At 35.4% G+C, this 21095-nt stretch overlaps 1 protein-coding gene across 10 annotated transcripts in view; it reads right to left on the reverse strand.

The window, feature by feature from the left end:
- TRPS1 (transcriptional repressor GATA binding 1) overlaps window positions 1-21095 on the reverse strand; it is a 264667-nt gene that overhangs the window by 189035 nt on the left and 54537 nt on the right. For all 10 annotated transcript variants that reach the window (XM_045399264.3, XM_045399263.3, XM_045399259.3 and 7 more), the window contains one exon: window positions 9475-10604. In XM_045399264.3, coding sequence (XP_045255199.2) covers window positions 9475-10604 — 1130 coding nt within the window. The remainder of the gene's footprint in view (window positions 1-9474; window positions 10605-21095) is intronic.

The following is a 21095-nucleotide window of genomic DNA, read 5'->3' on the forward strand; positions in this document are numbered from 1 at the left end:
CATGTGCCATAAAAAAGCATTTTTATCCTTCCATGTTTCAATGCACAATAGTCTTTATTCACAATAGTAGTATTTCATTCATTAGTAGAGAATATTATGAATTATTTTCATAATTCATAAAGCATTGAGGAATGCTTCAAGAAAGAAATCAGCTAAAAGATGCTACTCCTTTACTATGCTCTGATAATATTTTTATTTTTATAATAAACCAACCCACAGTGTATGTGAAGTACAGCTCTGAGGGATGCCTTGTTTTTTTCTTTTAAATGTTAACTTGAGATTTATGTCATCACTTGAAGAGCTCTTTTTACTAAATAACAGTATATTACTTTCAATATTTTTTTAAATCTTAAAGACAATCAATGAATAATTTAAACCACAGTTTTTATTCTTCAATGACTAAATGAGGCATCAAAGTAAATGAATAAATCATAAATACTAATTGATTAGACTTTCAGAGGTATTTTTTGGTTATTACAGAATCAAACAACTACAGATAAATTATCACAGAAGTGGGGAAAAGGAAGGTGATTCAAATACTTAAGTTTAAATGTAGTTCAAGTAGGTCTGAAATCTAACAAAGTTAGTCATTTTTGTAATATATGCATTGTTGGCATAAATGTCTACAACAAGTGGCATGTGGCATTACTGCCGCTGTAAAATGATAAAATGAAAAATGAGAAAAGAGTGGCAGGAACAAAGACAAAAACAGAATTACAGATGGATTATTAGGTCAATCCTTGAGAACTGTAAAATAGTTAAAAGAGGAGAAACAGTCTACAGAACATAATCCAAGAGAAATTGAAATTCTGGATGAAAATAATTATGTTGTTTACTCATCCTGCATTTTTAAGTTGAAATAATCGGATTAGGATTTGCTCAGTAATAGTAACTGGCTTTTGGGGAGATGCAATGAAGTGCTTATATCTTCAAGTGGTAGAAAAAATACTACTAACACCATACCTTAAAAATCAAACTTAGGATTCCCTTTCAAAAGGTAAACGTTCCCTACAAAATGTTCATATAGAAAGACAAGTCTTTCTACAAAACAGAAAGTAAATAAGGAACAGCAAATTATTTACACAAATGAAAATGGAATTGAAACTGTGACTCAAATGTATCTTATTCCAAGACTTGATAACTGTTCTTGCATAATATTCAGAAGCATTAATTCTGAAATTTCTAATAAATAATGTATACAAATAAAGGTAATGTCTTTGGGAGGTTTTGTTTGCTTGTTTGTTTTTTGGTGAACTGTAATATCCTGGGTAACTTTTTGACTCACAATAGGTATTTTCTAATTGAACTATCATGCTTATTTCAAGGTATTACAAGCAACTGATTTATTAGGTTTTTTTTTTTAAATATGACACATAACATGTACTAATTTAAATGTAACCATGAAGGCCCTCACCCTTTTAGAAATTCTGTATTAACACACTGTATACTTGGAATTTTCAGATACGTTGATAATTAAATGATTATCATAAAAATCCCTTCTTCAGAATCAGCAAAGTACGCAGTCCATATTTTTCACGGAGCTTTTGTGAGATAGAGACTGAGCAGGACCTAAATTAATTTGACCACCTACTGCAACCAATGTCAACTCTTTCAGTCTGACTTTACCTATCTTATGTCTGAAAGTTGAAGCACTGTTCAAAAATTTTAAAATGCATTTGTAAATCTCCTAACACACAGAGTCTTGTCATTGCATACACTACCAAAATATGTGTGCGGTTTTCCGCATTTTAGCCAACAATGAACATTTTAATATTTGTACTAGACAATAATTATATTACTGAGTCTGTAGCAGTTCTTTAATAGTAAGTTCTTTAACAGCGAGATTGATCATTGTTTCATATATTTAATCTACATGGGCAGTGATGAGAATTGATGCATCATTTTTTATTTTAAAGTTGTACAATGTATGTTAGTGACATACAAATAAATACACACACACATATTCACTGACATCTAAGTTTGCAAACAAATTAAAAACTGAACTCATTACAGAATCATAGAATGTGATTTTACATAAATTGAGATCTATTTGTGTGGAGAGAGGAAGAGATTCTATATAGATATGATTCATATAGATTCATATAGATATGATTCATATAGATATGATTACATATGATAAAGAAAGTACTATTACAATACAGTAGAATATATGTATATGATATACATGAGTATCTCATATATACATATATGTACGCATACATACATATATACATGCATGTGTATATATCATATGTATTTATACATATATACATGCATATGTTTTATACATATATGCATGTTTGTGTATATGTCATATGTATTTATACATACATATACACATGTATGTGTGTGTCATATGTATTTATACATACATATATAGGTATGTGTATACATCAGATGTATGTGTATATATCAGATGTATTTATACATGCATACACATATATGTATGTACATGTATACATGCATATGATATTCATATGTATATCATATACATATAACATGAATATTTTTATGCAGTTTTATTTTGTTATCTTTTGAATTTATATAAAAAAACTAGCCCAATGCGACTTGTCTTTATCATCTGTTTGTATTCAGTCAAAATTATTCTTACAAGATTTATTTATGTTGTAGTCACTTGTCATTTACTAAATTCACTACTGTAAAACATTCCACTGCTTGAAAATTCTACAAATAAATTAATCTTTTTTGGAAAGACAATCAGAGTTTTCTCCTGTTTTTATTTTGGACTGACTTTGTTTTGGTTGTTCTGTCTTCTAAAAAATGCAATTATGAACATTTTTGCACGTTTCCTAGCAAATCCATGCAAAAAGTTTTCTTCTGAAAAGTAAAATTATGTAGTCACTGGGAATATGAACATCTGATAATGCCAAATTTTGCCAAATTTGCCTTCCAAAGTAGTATGTTCTGATCACTTCTATCCCTTACAAGATGTTTTATTGTAAAATCTATGTTTTCTGAGATTAATAATCTCTCTTTTTTTGTTTGGTTAGAATTGGCCCTGTATAACTTTATCAATCCTTAGCTTTTTGTTACTGAGGTCTAATTTCATTGCACTGAGTCAAAGGATATATTCTATGAGATACTGGTTTTTGAAATGTAATTTATTTTTGACTTAATATGTTTCAGTTTATATAACTGCTCTATATGTGCTTTAAAAGCAAGTACATTCTCTAATTGTTTGGTACAGAATTTGTATATTTTTATTAAATCAGGTTTGGTAATTTGTTTTTCAAATATTTTCAATTTTGAAAAATGTTTTGTGCCTAACTTTTAACAAGGAGTTTTCTTAAAACTTTATCATTGTGATTGTGGTGTGTCATGTTTTCCCTGTAGTTCCTCTATCACTTTTTGCTTTAGTTATTTGTATTTACATGTTATGTATTTAGAACCATTGTATCTTCTGAAGAAGTTAAACCTCTTATTATGCAATGATCCCTTCTTTCCTCCATATGCTGTTTGTAATAAAATCTTAAAATTGTATGAGATTACTAAAGATACCTCAATTTTCCTTTAGTTTATATTTACTGGTATAACTAAGTCTATTCTCTTCTTTTGAACATCCAGAGACTTATGTTTCAGATGTATATCCAGTATGCAGGATATAGTTACAAGTTTTTTTAATATCATCTGATATCTTTTCAGTGGAAAAGTTTAACACACACACGTTAAGACTTTTGATATCAGCAATTTTTGTAGATTTTACTTTAAAATGTCTATATGTCTAACTTTTCCCACATATTTTCTCACCTTTTTTTAAAAAGTTAATTGAATTTGTTCTTTATTTCATTATTCCATTTTTTTTCTCCTCTATAGTTTTGGAAGTTATGCATTTATTTCCTATTCTTTCATTAGTTATCCTTAAATTTTTCCAAGTACGTATAACGAAGTCCTAGCTCACTAACTCACCTTAGTCTTTGTCGCCCAGGCCAGTGGCATGATCATGGCTCACCGAGCCTCGATCTCCTGGGCTTAAGTGATCCTCCCATGTCAGTGCCTGAGTAGCTGGGACCACAGGTAATCACTACTATACTCAGATCTTTTTTTGTTTGTTTGTTTGTTTATATATAGATGAGATCTTGGTATGCTGCCCAGGCTGATCTCAAACTCCTGGGTTCAAGCCTTGGCCTCCCACATACTGGGATTACAGGTGTGAGCCACTGTGCCCCACCTAGTCTGTTCCTTTTTTAACTGCATAAATGAGACAGGCAATGTTTGTTTAGATTTGCTCAGATGTTTCCCTAGTCTTCACTTATCAGAAAATGTCTTTGCTTTGCTCTTATTCTTGGGAGATAGCTTTGATGGTCACATAATACAAGGTTGACTATCTGAGGTTTTTTCAAAACTCTGAATAATATACCTCCTTCCTCCAGTTTCCATTGTGGCTAATAAAAAGTCTGTCAACTTAAACGTCTTTTCTGAGTAGTTTGTTTCTTGTTAGTCTACAGCTGCTCTCAAGGATGTCTCTGTCTTGGCATTCTCACTTTTGCTACATGTGTGTGTAACTGAATTTATTTGTATACATCATCCTGTTTAGTGTATGCTACGCTTCTTTGTATCTGAGTATTTATGTCTTTCATTAGTTCTAGAAAATCTTTTTCCATTTTCTCCTCAAATACTGATTACCTACTCTCTATTCTCTATATTTTCTTTCTTCTGGGACACTGATTAGATGCATGTTAGAAGAGCTCATTATATTCCGTATCTTACTATATGTCGTTGATATTTTGCATCTCTTTGCTCTCTCTTATTCTAATGCCTCATCCTGATTAATTCATTTGCTTTCTTTAATTGTCTAATATGTAGTTTAATCAATCCATATGTTTTAAGTTTGAAGAGTTAATATTTCTCAACTAAAACAATGTTATTTGTTAATTTTTGGTGATCTTGATTTTTTTTATATTTTACTTTAAGTTCTGGAGTACATGTGCAGAACGTGCAGGTTTGTTACATAGGTATACATGTGCTATGGTGGTTTGCTGCACCTATCAACCCATTATCTAGGTTTTAAGACCCATGCATTAGATATTTGTCCTAATGCTCTCCCTCCCCTTGCCCCCGACTCCCCAACAAGCCCCAGTGTGTGATGTTCCCCTCCCTGTGTCCATGTGTTCTCATTTTTCAACTTCCACTTATAGGTGAGAACATACGGTGTTTGGTTTTCTGTTCCTGTGTTAGTTTGCTGAGAATGATGGTTTCCGGCTCCATCCATGTCCCTGCAAAGGACATGAACTCATTCTTTTTTATGGCTGCATAGTATTCCATGGTGTATATGTGCCACATTTTCTTTATCCAATCTATCATTGGTGGGTATTTGAGTTGGTTCCAAGCCTTTGCTATTGTGAACAGTGGTGCAATAAACATACATGTGCATGTGTCTTTATAGCAGAATGATTTACAATCCTTTGGGTATATACCCAGTAATGGGATTGCTGGGTCAATTGGTATTTCTGGTTCTAGATCCTTGAGGAATTGTCACACAGTCTTCCACAATGGTTAAACTAATTTAAACTCCCACCTACAGTGTAAAAGTGTTCCTATTTCTCCACACTCTCGCCAGCATCTGTTTCCTGACTTTTTAATGATCACCATTCTAACTGGCGTGAGATGGTATCTCATTGTGTTTTTGATTTGCATTTCTCTAATGAACAGTGATGACGAGCAGTTTTTCATGGTTGTTGGCAGCATAAATATCTTCTTCTGAGAGGTGCCTGTTCATCTAGTCTCATGTTGCTTGATCATTTTTAATTGTAACTTTCATATCTTTGAATGCTTATCTGTATTTTATAACTGAAAACTCCTGTATCTAAAGTGACTGGGTATCTAGCTACATCTATTATTTGTGTTTTCTACTGATTTCACATATGGTGGCTTATTTTCCTGTCCATATGGTGAATTTTCATCATAGTGAGCTCATACAAGATTTATCTGCATCCATCAATATCTGGGAGGTAAAAATTGGAGTACTTTTCTGTAGACAAATTTGTATTTAATTATGTCAGAAGTCAGAGGGAGGACTAATGTAAAAATCCTAGCCACTTCAAGATCTAAGCTTAAAGCAAAACTCAGATTCAACTCCTCCTCTCTATGAGTAACTTCAGGCTTAGTCTTCTGATCAAATGCAACATCGACATTGGCATTTGCCCTCAGTGTAACCTCACATTCCAAGCTTACCCTTCACTTCTCCCTACTCTGCGTTTAGTGCACTCTTCATGAAAGGTAGAACAAAGGCTCCAAAAATTTTTCTTACTTTGTAGAAGTCTGGCAATGCATTACAAAATACGTTTTATCTAGTATAGTTGTTTTGCAGGGAAGTAATCCTCCTACTTATGCCAAAAACCTAAGTTATAACACTGAAAATTTTGATAAGAAAAGTAGCAGTCAATAGAGAGCAGGTACAAAATTGAATTAAATGATAAATAATAATAGAAATGCAGTGAGAAAACCATTTATAAGTGGAATATAATAACCCAGTTATGATCTGAGTTAGGGGTATCATAGGTAAATGCTAAACATTAAGAGAATGGACCAAATCCCTGTTGCTGACTAGATCATGTTTACAGTTCCACCAAGTTTAACTTAGTTCTTAAAGAAAACACCCATGCCATGGAATCGACACCGAGGTCTTTCAATCAGAGCTCTAGATCAACTCTTCTGCTTCTCAGCTACAGTCATTTTATAGCTAAATGATTTCGCATGCTGTACAGTTCATGGCTTATGCTGATTTTTACTACACCGTTAAGTCTTCTATATAGAGCACTCAAAAGCCTAGAATGTTTCACAGAAATAACATAGAATTATGGCAGAAGTTTCCCAACATGAATAATCTGAGTAAACAAATTTAATTATACAGATACTATGTGATAAGGTACACTTGTCCTCTTATTCTATCTTAAAAATGGGGCATTTTTGGAAAATGCTTTGATAGCAGATAAAGTTCTGAACATCCACGTGACTATGTCCTTTCACATCTCTGGGGCCGCTATTACTGTTCAGCTTTCAGTAGAGTTTCTTTATCTTTCCTGCTAAGCTGTGACTTCTGAAATCGGAAGGCTCCAAATTTCAAATATCTCTATAAGAACTCAGAAACAGATGAGCAATAAACTACTCAGCACCTTAAAGGATCTGTGGTCAGCCAAACTCTATCAGGATTTAAACATAAGTGCAAGAATATTTTAATGCCCTATGGACAAGTGCTATTTAAATTTTTAGCTAATAAAATGCTGAGAAGTTGACTTAAATTCAAAATGAACAGGCAACTCCCATTTGGTATAGAAGCCTAGGTCCACAGAAGGGTTCCAAGACCATATAATAGTGAAGGATTAAAATGTAGCTCACCTTGGAAATCTCAGCTTATTCATAACTACTGTGAAGTCAAAAACTCACAGGGATCTCATTTACATAAAGATATTCATTGAACTCCCATTAGGCATCCTGCCACTGTGTTAAATCGTGCAGAATCAGTGGTGAACAAGAAAAGAATAGTTCTCTTTTCTCTAGAGCTTACTTTCATCACTGAATATTAACTAAATTCTGACAGTATTCAGTAATAGTTTTATTCATATTTTATTTCTTGGGGGATTATTTTGTTTACCTAAAGCATGTGAAAACCCTGTTTTCCCAGACAGATTCTCAAGCAATGCCTCAGCTGCATCAATAGAAAAACCACTTGTCCAACTGTACTGGTAGCTAGATGTATCAGAATGAGTGTGTGTGCACGTGTGTGTGTGTGTGTGTGCGCACATACGTGGGTACGCAGTTCCATGATGTGTGTGTGTTCTGGCTGGTTCCCTCATGATTAAAGAAAATCATGACGATTTCTCAAAATCGTCCTTGTCCTTTTCAAAAAAAAAATGGACTATCTGATTTTTACATCACTCAACAAATGTACATGAACAATGTGCACATACGCATATATCCACACTGGCAGAGCTCAGAAAGCAGCTGATGTCTGCGAGCCTCAGAAATAAATTAACATGCAGCTAACATCAGAGGAGCCAGAAACACTCATTGCAAGTGTGAACACATATTTGATTGCAGGACTGTATCTTTCCCAGGGCTGACCTTATAAATTAAACAGTGTAAATCTCAAGTAAGTGTTTTCTGAACATTTTGATTCACTGTGAGCACTGGGATGTCCTTCAAATTAACATCTAACATTATTAGCCTATTGTTGGATATGAACTGCTTCATTACTGGTGACTGAAAAAACATACACACACTCGCACTAACACACAACTTTTAAAAGGAGTGGAAGAAACTGTTTAACATCTTGGGGTATAGAAATTGAAATGAGTAGATTTTTAGACTAGGATATTGATAGAATAAGCAAAACTTTCTACTTTGATGCCAAAAGGCATAATAATAAGAAAGTACCCAATGAGCACTAAATAATACCTAAATGCAGGGTACCACCAACGCTTTGCTGAACTAATTCCTATTTATAACCAAGGCTCAGTTTAAATGCTCCTTCCCCAGGAAGGCATTTCCTAATCTACCATATTAGGTTATGTTATCATTATATTCAAACACACTGCCTTGCACTTCATCTATTATGACAATTACTACTCTTGTAATCATCTAAGTGTCTCATCTTTCCTACTAAACTATAAGTTCCATGAGGGCACTGACTATGTCTTCTCTTCTATATTCATTCAATGCCTGGTACAATAGGAGTTTTGACATTAATTAAGTAAAGAATGAATGCATCAATGAAATAAAGATACATATCCTATACTTATCTCTAGATATTATAAAAGATTAACTGGGAAAGTTAATGTTTATAAAGAGAATAGAGTGAAAGCAGAAGGAAAACACAAACATCCCACATCCATTTAAGAATCTGGAATAACTCAAGCAGTTTTACCTACTTGGAGGAGCAAGTCTACATCCAAAATCACACATATTACAAAAATTCTCACCTTTAGATTACTGTTTATATGCCAAACAAGGATGCTGCAGAATTGTTCAAAGCTAGAAGAATATATAATCTCATTTTAAAATAAAAATGAGCAACAGGTTCTCAAAATTTTTTCTCAGAATAGAGAATAGGATATATTACAATAGTAACTTTCATTTGGGAGTTGCCCTGTCAAAGAAATATAGGATGTGGAGTCATATTTAGTAAGGACAAATAAATGGACTATGATAAATTAGTAAACTCATCAGCATTATTAGAATCACTGTGAATTTAAAAAGACAATCAGTAAATGGTATAAAACAAGTATCAAACATGAGCATACAGTCCAAAAGAAGGAACCAAATTAAAGTCTACAGTGATCACAGCTATAACTATACCACCTGCAAATCTGTGATGATCTTTTATGTGGTCTTCTCCTATAACTTCCCCAAGTCATCGGAATCACTCCCAACAATTCCTGGTTCAGCCCTCTTTCTGTGGATTTTTTCTATTATTTTATTTGTATATTCCTCCTGACCTACCCCCCTTTGACTCACCTGTAGTGTCGGGAAATCTCTTCTTCCACCTGGGTAATAAAATCACATTTGGTACATGAGTGTTCTTTGCTTTCCTTGACAGCCTGCTGCCCATCCGATCCTTGCAGGTGATTCGCTTCTTGTTTGACATCTGATGCTTGGGACTCATGCACACCCTCATAGTGAAAGAGGAGTACATCTACGTCAGGGGTGGTGAATGAACACTGATGGCACTGATGCTTGACTCGTGAGCTTCCGGCTGCCCCAGGAGACAAGTGCAGAAGCAAGAGTGCACAGTGGGAACAATTACTTTTTCTACAAGCAAACGGATAAGTAATTTCTCCAAGGTGCTTTTCTGGGCTGCAAAGTCCTCTGGGACAGAATGGACAGTGTTTAATGGTACACTTGTGAATGTTATGGAGCTGTTGATAATGACGGAGAAGAGGCCCCACTACAATTACATCAGGGCCATGGCTTTTGGAATATCGGAAGTCACAGAACTGACAATTATAGCTCGTTACCATATTATCCTCGGCTCCCTTGCTGGAGAAGTCCTTCTTTTTAGCCCCACTCGAGCTCTTGTCTGCCTTGCTCATTGTCTCTCCTTCTGAACTTTTGGCTAGATCATTCTGATTAATGACAGAGCCCCTGGAAAGCTTATCATTCAACTCTGGATTAAGGCCGCCTGACTGCACTGCTCCGTGCTGCTTGCCATAATGTTCTAGCAGTTTAAGTGAGCTAGATGACTCACAGCTGAAACTACAAAATTTACACCAGTAGTAACTGGTGGCCTCTGTACCATTTTGTCTCGAGGAATCGAGGGGCTTGATGGGCACTGAGTACCCAACAGGAGTGTCATCTCCTGCTTTGACTGTTATCTTGTCCTGCCATTTTCCCAAGTCTCCAGAATCACTGGATCGAAGTGCCGGGATGGACTTGTTAGAGTTTTTCTCTGAAGGTTTTGCAACCTCAGAGGAGGGGAGAGAAGCTTTTATTTTGTTTGGGTGAGTCTGAAGAAAATGTTGTTCTAATTCGGTGGACGAGTTGCCCATATAAGTGAAATTGCAGAATTTACAGCGGAAATACTTGGTGTTTCCTTGGCAATCTGGTGTTTTCCGTCCAATGCCAATGAATGTTCCACCTGAAGTCACCTGGAGAAAAGAAGAAATGGACTTTACTTCTGAGGTGTCTTTAATTCAATGGGTCCTCTGCAGGGGAGGGGGAGGGTACTGCCAAGTATTCCACATCAAAAAATACAATAGTACTCCTGCTTATTATGAAATCACTTGAATAATCACAGAGCCAAATAAATTCACTCTTCATTTCTCAACAGTTACTCTTTGAGAGGCTCATTATGTTATACACTGTAGGCCAAAGTAACAGGTGAGGGTAAGTAATAAATGTACCATAATTTGAAAGACTGAATAATACATTTTTTAAACTAAGAAAACAATTTTCAACACAGTACGTTTTACTATTGCCTCCTTCAAATCACACTCCTACAGAAGCATCCTAATCACATGGGATTTCTTTTCAAAAGGTGAGGCGTTACTGTCAAAACTAGAGGCACTTGCTCAAAAAGTACTCAAGGCAGATATTCTCCAATGAAATATTCTGTTCAGTTCCTACAGCAATGAGGCTGCAGGCAAAGATGAGGTCTCTGTTTTAGGTAAAATACAGGTGCTCAAATGACCACCCAAAATGGCTTATAATTAAAGCTCAGTGAAACAAACAAACAAAAAGATGAATTGAGTATGCAGGAAATACTAGTGAAGAAGAACCATGTAAATAAAGAATTTTGAATGTTTCCCAATCTAGAACAAACAAACAAAAAAGAAAAATCTTCCAGGGCCTTATTTGATTACGGTTCTGTTTCATTGCAAAGGGCTCCCAACTTCTCACATGAGTAGGTCATGGAGATGTTTGAATGGCAAAATGAAATAATTCCACCATAAAAATAACTACAGCTCTGCTTTCTTTCCCAAATTATGAAATTACATGGAATCAGGACTATGAAAGCCTTCAAAGGGCACTTTACGTAAAATCCTTCCTCCATTCTCAGTGTGTATCTCAACAGGAGTACAATTAAGCCACCACTGAGCAGCCAAAATTCAGAGTTTAAAATAGAGTTTTTGAATGAAATACTCCAAAAAGGGGGGAAAAAATTCTCTTCCAACCACCAAGGAATTTTTAAATTTTCCCAGCAACCAGATGTAATATATTAAGCAAGTGGCATAATCATGTTCTGCCTTCTTCAACAGCTGTTCAAAAATGACACGTGTGATTGCTGTTCATATCCAAATCACTCCATGAGAAAAGTCTCAGGCATCTCAAAATCATGTAAAGGCTCTATTTGAAATGCAAATAGTATTGCTGTAGTACACTGAGAGATATGTTTGTACCTCTATTGTACAGGACTAAGATTGAAGTATTCTTTTTGCTATTAAAAAGAGATGTGACCGTGATCAAGTTACTTAACCTCTCTGGCCAATAGCTTCTTCAACTGGGGCAACCTCTAAATTCATATCCAGTATTATAGTTCTAAGAAATGTGCATTAATACATAAACAACTCAACGTTTACTGTACATTAAGATAGGAACTTACAAAAGTTTCCCACAGCCTTTAATCAAAGGATGTAATGTTTCGCATTAGGCAATGTCTATAGCCACCACCCCAATCGCATAGATTTCAGTCTGTCGATGACAGAGTATCAACCAGCCAGAAAGCTAAGAATGGGGCACCCTTCCAGGCAGCAAACCGACAATCATTCAATGGTGTGAGAGATTTCAAAGTCATACACTCAGGTATACAGAATAGAGCATTCTAATCTAGCATTTAAGTGACTAAAGCAACTAAAACTTGCACTGAAATACAATTCATAATATTATAAAAATCTATACATATATTTCCCAATTCAGTGGAGGTAAAGAGAAAGTTTATTTGCCAAAAAAAAAAAAATATATATATATATACACACACACACACACACACACACACACACACACACACACACATATTTAAATGGATAGCCATCAATCAGGTTCTTTGTTCTGGAACTTAAACTTGATTCAAAAGGGATACATTCAGATGTATCCCCTTCTTCTTTAACATAGGCAAAGAAAGAAAGTGTGCAAAATCTAGAGATAAAAAATGTTCTTGTTTAAGCTTTCACATTGCATCAGCGTTGCCAAGCTTCCCTATTATAAAATGCTTTGAACTTCTGCTTGTTGAACCAAGATTCCCAAGAAACCACCAGGCATCATCACTATTTCTTTGATTTTGCAATCTTTAAGCCTCATGTGCCATGACCACACTGAAAGGGCTGAACAAAGAGCATACATACACTTAAGAAATCCCTAAACATATGATTTTGAAGTGGATTTAAATTATTACTAAGCATCCCAACATCCTAAAAAGGTTGCTGTTATTTAAAAACAACCTAAGAATTCAGAAAACCCAGGCTACGAATCAATACTATCAGGAGAAGGGGACTACGAAAGAAAGGCAATTTTGTGAAAAATTGTCAGTAAAGCATTTTGGTTTAGGATTAACTAAGCTATAAAAAACGAGTTAGGTCTTTGAAGTTGGTGTACGTGTCTAGAAGTGTTTTTTTTTAACCCAGGGAAAATGTGCCAACTTCATTATTTAAGAAGCTTTTAAGAGCTATATATTTTAATTATGCTGAAGAATAAATACCTTCATACTATTGACTGCTCTTTCAAAAGTCAAGCTGGCAAATGAAAACTCATGGATCTCATTTAATGGCAAGAACAATACTGACACTTCTATAGGTTACATACTTGCCTTTTTGGTTAATATCAGCAAATAATATTAGTATTATATATTATTAAAAGCTAATACAATATTAGAATTACATATTTTAAAAAGCAGTTTTGGAAAACATAATGACAGTGTTCTATTCCTTTTTTCTTTCAAAAAGAAAATCTAAAAGCTCTATTTGTGGCAATTTTTATACTTTCTATACTACTAGAGGTACATTCAAGTCATAGTGAAATATAACTGACATACAACATTTAAATGCCATTTTACAGTAAAACAAAATTTATTATTTTAGGAGACACTACTGGTGTCTACTGACCACATTCATTTTATTTGCATGCCCCAGATACCCCATTTTAAATCTATTCTTTTCTAGGGTAAAAACAAATATACAGTGAGAACAATTACGCAAAATAAGTGTTTGCAGCAATGGTTTATTGAAACGTATTGTCTGGAAACAATGCCTACACATTCATAGAACATTGCAAACTTTTCAAATGGCTAAATCCAACGTGGAGTAGAAAAATTTACTGCTTCTTATCTATGACTATACTAAAAAGAGAGTGCAAGCAGAATAAAGAGCACAGCTTTCAAACTTCCTTCTTTTGCTAACCAGAACTTTAATTATAACCCTTTAAACCCAGCAGTTCCTTTGGTAAAGATATCCAAATTTTTACAATTATATTAAACTGTAATTTCTGCTTGGGCCAAAAACTACATGTATTTATCCCTCTAATTAGTAATAACTAAGTGTTCGGCTTGTGTCAGACTCTGCGATAGATATTAGACATATAATATTGAAGAGGTAGACAATCTTACATTTTAAGATTAAAAAATTGTAGATAAAACCCTTTATTCATTTGTATTTACATCTGCCTGTATTTATTTGCTTCTAGAGGAAGTTCTCTAGCTCAAATTCTATGAAAAGATCCATTATTTTTTTTTTTTTTTTTTTTTTTTTTGAGACGGAGTCTCACGCTGTTGCCCAGGCTGGAGTGCAGTGGCGCGATCTCGGCTCACTGCAAGCTCCGCCTCCTGGGTTCACGCCATTCTCCTGCCTCAGCCTCCTGAGTAGCTAGGACTACAGGCGCCCGTCACCGCGCCCGGCTAATTTTTTGTATTTTTAGTAGAGACGGGGTTTCACTGTGGTCTCGATCTCCTGACCTTGTGATCCGCCCGCCTCGGCCTCCCAAAGTGCTGGGATTACAGGCTTGAGCCACCGCGCCCGGCCGAAAAGATCCATTATTTAACCTCCTGGCACCTCGGTTTCCTGGCCTCTATGGATATAATACTGTACAACTTGTCATTTTATGGGATTATTATGAGGATCAAGTGAGAACTATAGATTTGTGCTGTCCAATAGTATTCCCTGAGATGATTAAAATGTTCCACAGCCTTCCTTGGCCAATATGGTAGCCACTAGCCACAAGTAGGCTTGGTAAAAATGAAGAACTAATTTTTAAATTTACTTTCATGTATTTTTCTTAGCATTTCATTAATTTATTTGTAATTAACTGAAATGTATATATTTTAAAAATTTCTTTTTTAGAGGCAGGGTCTCTGTCACCCAGGCTGGAGTGCAGTGACATGATCTCCGCTCACTGTAACCTCCGCCTCCTGGGCTCAAGCGAATCCTCTCACCTCAGCCTCCAGAGTAGTTGGGAAAATAGACACACGCCACCATACCCAGTTAATTTTTGTATTTTTTGTGGAAACAGGGTTTCGCCATGTTGCCCAGACTGGTCTTGAACTCCTAGGCTCAAGCTAGCCACTTCCCTTGGCCTCACAAAGTGTTGGGATTATGGCACGCACCACCATGCCCAGCCTAAAATTTAAACAGCCACATTTGCTAGGGAATACCATATTAGATAGCACACTTGACATGTGCATAGATAGGATTATTATTTAACAAAATGAATCATTCAAGTAAATTTTTCCTGCAAATGAGATAAAGAGATTAAATAGAAGGGAAGTGGTAAATTCATTCAGTGACAAACTCACACACTTGTCACTATCAATATTCTTAGCTGTAAATGCAAAGGTTCAATCTGTTGTTACTAAGCTAATGCTTCTGTTTATATTCCTTCTTGAGCTAGAGGAATAGTCTTATTCATATCTAGAAGAAAGCAGGGGCTCAATGCATTTTGACTGAATGAGCGAAGGCAGAGGTGAGCAGATGAAAATTTCTCACCAAGGCCCCTGAGTTACCTGAGATACCCTGGCCACAGTACTTCATGGCACCCTTGCCACTGACTTGACCTGCCATACATGGCCTTCTTCAAGAAACTACAAAATGCATCTTTTATCCACAAGCAAATGACTGCCTATGGAGTCCTTTGATTGTGAATTAAAGTTATATAAAAACACCTAAAACAATTAAGGCAGAAAAATGAACAGATTTTAAAGTCTTTTTCACTGACTAAGGACTAGTATGGCTTTTTATATTTGATTTTAGCCCTAGTTTTAAAAACTGTTCCATCCATGAAGTGTTTTCCATGGCTTTCATTTATAATTTACTTACATATGTCTTTTTACACACAAAAAAATGTGTTACCGTAGAAATGAAGAATATAAAAGGGTTGGTTTTTTCAAGGTCATTAATATCAGTTTCCTTCTTTCCTTCCAATAATATGAAGTAAAAACTAATAATAATAATATCTAAAATAATATGTCAAAGGAAAATATTTCTTAAAGCCTCAGAGCTCTTAAAATGACACTTCAACACATGTACTTATTTTCAACGCAGCAAAGAAAGAGCTGTTTGAACTAAACACAAACCTTTTCTCAGATGTGGTTCATTTTCAAGTACTATAATTGATAGCAACAGAGACAATTATAAGGGTACTAATCTAAGAGAACTTGAGGTTATGGGCTGATAGTCAAAGAGGTAAAAGCTTAAAAATAAAAAGCTAAGTTGTTAAAAAAATCATTGTTCAAATACTAATATTTCAAATAACTTGAAAAAAATCTGTAAGGGCCGATCTTAGCTGAAAATAACTGCAGTCAGAATTAATCTGTATATATATATTGGGAATTTTTCTGCATATATAGTGCTTCCAAAAAAAATTCTAGAATACAGAGTGTGTTTCAGTGATATACTTTTGATGGAGAATAAATGTTTAAGAATCTCAACAACAAATCTAATTATATGGCATCATTTTACTCTCATGCCATGCATAGCTTATTTCCGAGGTTTATTCCTATCAGTGACACTGTAGCAACTCCCTTATTTGGATTTATAATATAAGAGCCAACCAATGGCAGGGTAGGATACAGGAGAAACCAAAACTTAAGTTTCTCTACTGGGCACATTGAAGAAGAAAATACTACATATTCCTCATTATGCACATTTTTATTATCGGCTTTTTGCATTATAGCAATAAACAGTTTACCCTAAACTGGTTTTCTCATTTTACTCAGTATAAGTCTGAATTAATTTTTCTATAGTTATCTGGTATTTCAGATGACAGAGTACCAATAAATCTTAAAGTCCATCTTAATAGCCCGGGGACAGTGGCTCATGCCTGTAATCCCAGCACTCTGGGAGGCCGAGGTGGGCAGATCACCTGAGATCAGGAGTTCGAGACCAGCCTGGCGTGGTGAAATCCTGTCTCTACTAAAAATACAAAAATTAGCTGGGTGTGGTAGTGGGTGCCTGTAATCCCAGCTACTCGAGAGGCTGAGGCAGGAGAATCGCTTGAGCCTGGGAGGCAGAGGTTGCAGTGAGCCGAGACCATGCCACTGCAGTTCAGCCTGAGCAACAGAGCAAGACTCCATATCAAAAAAAAAAAAAAAAAAAGGTCCATCTTAATAATTTGGAAGACAATCTTTTATGGGAAAAATAAGCAAGAGAAAATGCAGTTCAAGTGGGTTACAAAGCTAAGTGAATTCCCCATAGCACTCCTCTACAGCAGCCAACCTGTAGGTGCTACTGGTTCATAACGGAGATATGTCAGAATTGCACATGTATTCTAAAGAGCATCTTAATGGGAAGAGAGAAAATGTAATCTCTGAAAATATAAAACATCCTTCCTCCAGGGAGGGTTACTGTTTTAACACATCTACTATGTGCCAAGCACTGGAAATACAAAAAGAATGACATAGTCCAAAATCGTAACATGTCTATGGTTTAGCACAAAAAGCTCACAACTAAAAAGATCACAACAGTGGAATACATGCTTCTGCTGAGACGTGTAACAGGTTCCATGACAACACAGAGGAAGAGCCCCTAACCCAGACTGAGGAGTCAGCAAAGGCTCCCAGAAGTAACAACTGAGCTGTGGACAGATGAGCTGACATGTGAAGATTAGCCTCAAAGGCAGTGATCATGGAAGGGCATTTCAGGTGAAGGAAACAAAACCAGTAAAATCAACAGTGAGAGTAAGACAAGGCAAGCTGCTCTCAGGAAATACTGAGGAGGGTTGAGACATTATCAAATCTTTAAATGGAATCTGCTACATAATGGTGCTTGCTATGTAATAAGTAATATAAATGTGCTAGCCTTGTTCTTACTATTATCCCTTCTAGAAGAATAGTGAGATTTAATGTAGAAAGGTAATGTGTTATTGTAGAGCCGATATTTACATAAGGAAGTATAATTAGATGATATGCTTTTTAACAGAAGTAGTCCCATACTTGCTCTAAAATGTAGGACAAGTCATCTATAAATAGAATTTTTAAAAATTAAAGGAAAGAAGGAAGAAAGGAAAGTGAGAGGGAGGGAGAAAAAGAGAAAGGAAGGAGGATGAAAAAAGAGAAGAAGAAAGGAAGAAAAAAGAGAGAAGGAGGACAGAAGAAAAGAACAGACAAAAAGAGGCAAAAGAGAGGAGGAAGAAGAGGGAATGAGGAAGGAAATAAAAACAGAAGGAAGAAGAAAAAAGAAAGAAGAGAAAAAAAAGAAATCAAAGGAAAGGAGAGGAAGATGAAGAGGAGGAGGAAAGAATGGGAGGTGAGAAGAGAAGGGAAAGGAAGAGACAAGAGGGGAAGATAAAGATAGAACAACAGAAAAGAAATCCATAAGGATTTACTTGAAAGAAGTAACAGTAAAAGAATAAAGAAGGGAACAATGGGGCACACTATTCAAATGTTTGGGGCATGATATCAGAAAGAAATTCAAGGTAACTCCATGATTTCCAGCCTGACTTAGTTGAAAACAGGAGTAAAGAAGAAAGGAGGCAAAAAGGAAGTTGTGGGGGACTTCACTTTTACATATGTTGACTTTGAAGTGCCAATGAATACCAAGGTGGAGCTTCCCATCAGCTGGAAAAACAGGTCTTGGAACAAGCCATCATTTATTATAAGATTCCCAAATATGTTCCTGGACACATGAAAGGATGCAGGCATTCTTTAATCTTATATCAACAGTTCGCCTAAACGTGAAAGGAGAAATGCTAGGCCAGGAGACTCTGAATTCCCCAACTTCTCACTATGTCCCACCCGTCTATCACTTTCTGAATTCAATGAAAGCACACAGCTCCAAGCACGCCTGGAGAACCCAGCACACTACAAATTGGACACTCTAAAGGCATTCCGATTTGTTCGCTGCTTCCACACCCATTCCTGCGCTGAATGTAGGCAGAGGATAAAACCTTAATTACATAGCCTTGAAGGACATAAATGGGAATGGAGTGTATCTCCTTAACATGTAATCTGCATGGAAAAAAAAAAACAACAACTAAATTGTGCTTGGTAACTAGAAGAGCATAAGACAATTTTCAGACCATCATTTAAATCATAAATTCCTAAAACAAAGTCCTCTAAATGAGGGGAGTACAAAATAAGTCAAACACATGGATGAAATGTCCCTTAATTTGGGGATCAAACATTATATCCTTAATTGATTACATCAAAATTTGCACCTTACTCACTCTACCAGAACTAATTTCTGCAGCAAAAGTACCAGGGAAAATGAATCACAGTAATTTTAAAAAGACGAATCAGCAAATTTAATTTTCTTTTTACTGATTTCGACTAGAAGCTTAGTAAGTTCAAATAAGGTAGCATTACACTACACGGAGCAGATAGCAGACAATCTCAAAGAAATCACCCAAGTCCCCAAAATCAATCTGATTCACAGAGACTGCATCAAAGAGCTCTGATTTACCAGTCTTCTATCTCCTCCCTTATGTGCAATTGGCCTATCTTCTATTGCTTTGCTATTGGCAGTAAACTCGGGCTCATGTTTGACCAGGCCATATATCAGTGTGGTTGTGAAGACAGGCTTCCGTGGCCTGTCTATCCTGCTTTACATCCCATTCTCTCTACTTATGCAACTCTGTGATATTGGGCACGATACTTTAATCTATGCTGTTTCCTTATAGTTTTAAATGGACATAAGGTTAGTGTTTACTTCTAGGGCCATTATGAAGATGAGTTGATTAACACATGTAAAGAACTGAGCTCCATATACACATGTAAGAAACCCTTAGTAAATTTTAGCTATTATTAGAGGCAAATCCAAAATCGGAAAAAAGTAAGGGAGCTTTACAAATTTTGATGATGTAAGCTAAAAGATGAAAGAAGTATGAATCAACTTAAATGTAAGACAGAAAAATAAATTTTACATTTGATTTTCAATTAAAATTAAACAAGGGTTTATATGATATTCTGAAAATGTATAACATTTGCTTCAAAATGTGGATCACCTGATGAAGAATTCAAGAGATCTACGGTCTAATGACTGTCAGAATCAGACTCCACGAAGGAAATCAGAAAATGAACAGAACAACTTTCTCTCTCCAAACTTTCCCCGTATTGGCACACTACTTACATATCTGTGTTTCTAACAGCTGCACGTATGCTGTAATTACAATGATCCAAGAAATAAAAAACACTGAATAGTCTCCCGACTTGAGATAGTTAGCAGAGCAGGCCACAGGAGAGGTAAAACGTTTTCTTAGGAGTTGAATAATGCTAAATTTGATTGGATCCACTGATAACCACAATTTATTCTCCTAAACATTCTGCCTAGAGAAAAATTCTGATATTCAATAAAATTATACATGTTCTTTTAAATGATAACAAATAAATCGAAAATCAAAGATGATACCAACTGTCATGAACAAGGTCAAAAAAGATTCAACTGACATGCAGGTAAAGGGATTAGTAATGATAGTTGAACTATTCTACTAAGAGTGGCTACATTATTTAGCTCTGCCATCTCCACGGATGAAAATAACCTGGTAAATACCAGACCTTTGTCTTGCTTTATGGCCTTGGCGTGAGCATATGTCTTATTTTGCACACTTTATTACTTGTTAAAGAGACACAGTCCTGAAAAAGAAGTGTGGGTTCATACGCCAAACATTCTGTATTCTATAGACAGTCTGAATTGATTAAAGTCTCATTCACCAGTTTTTCTAAACTGAAATTGTCCTCAACTCGGAAAAACAAAGAAACAGAACGTGCTAAGATCTACAACTTCCCTCCTACTCCAGATCAAAGAAAATGTGAAGGCAAAAAATAAATGTTTAGAAGTAAAATTCAAGACAAGTCAAAATAAACCACAATGAGATTAATGGTCTCTGATTTTTTTTTTTTTCAAACCAAACTGTAATCCCCTGCTCAAACGATTGTACTGATACATGTTAAAGATCTATAAACTCATACAATTAAATCTGTTGAAGATACAAATCCGAAGAATGACTTCCTCTCTCTAAAATCTGTTCTTCCTGCTTCTAACATGACATATTGTGCAACTCTGATAAAAATATTTACAACATAGAAATGTAACACTCCTAGCTCAAACATAAGACAGTCCTTCGTAAGTTAATCATGTATTCTTCTATTAGCCTTAGAATTTCATTAAGGGCCAAAATAAATTTAATAGCTGGAAACCAGTAACTACCTTCTTAGAGTCCTG

Source organism: Macaca fascicularis, chromosome 8, assembly GCF_037993035.2.
Source record: "Macaca fascicularis isolate 582-1 chromosome 8, T2T-MFA8v1.1".
NCBI classification, from domain to species: Eukaryota; Metazoa; Chordata; class Mammalia; order Primates; family Cercopithecidae; genus Macaca; species Macaca fascicularis.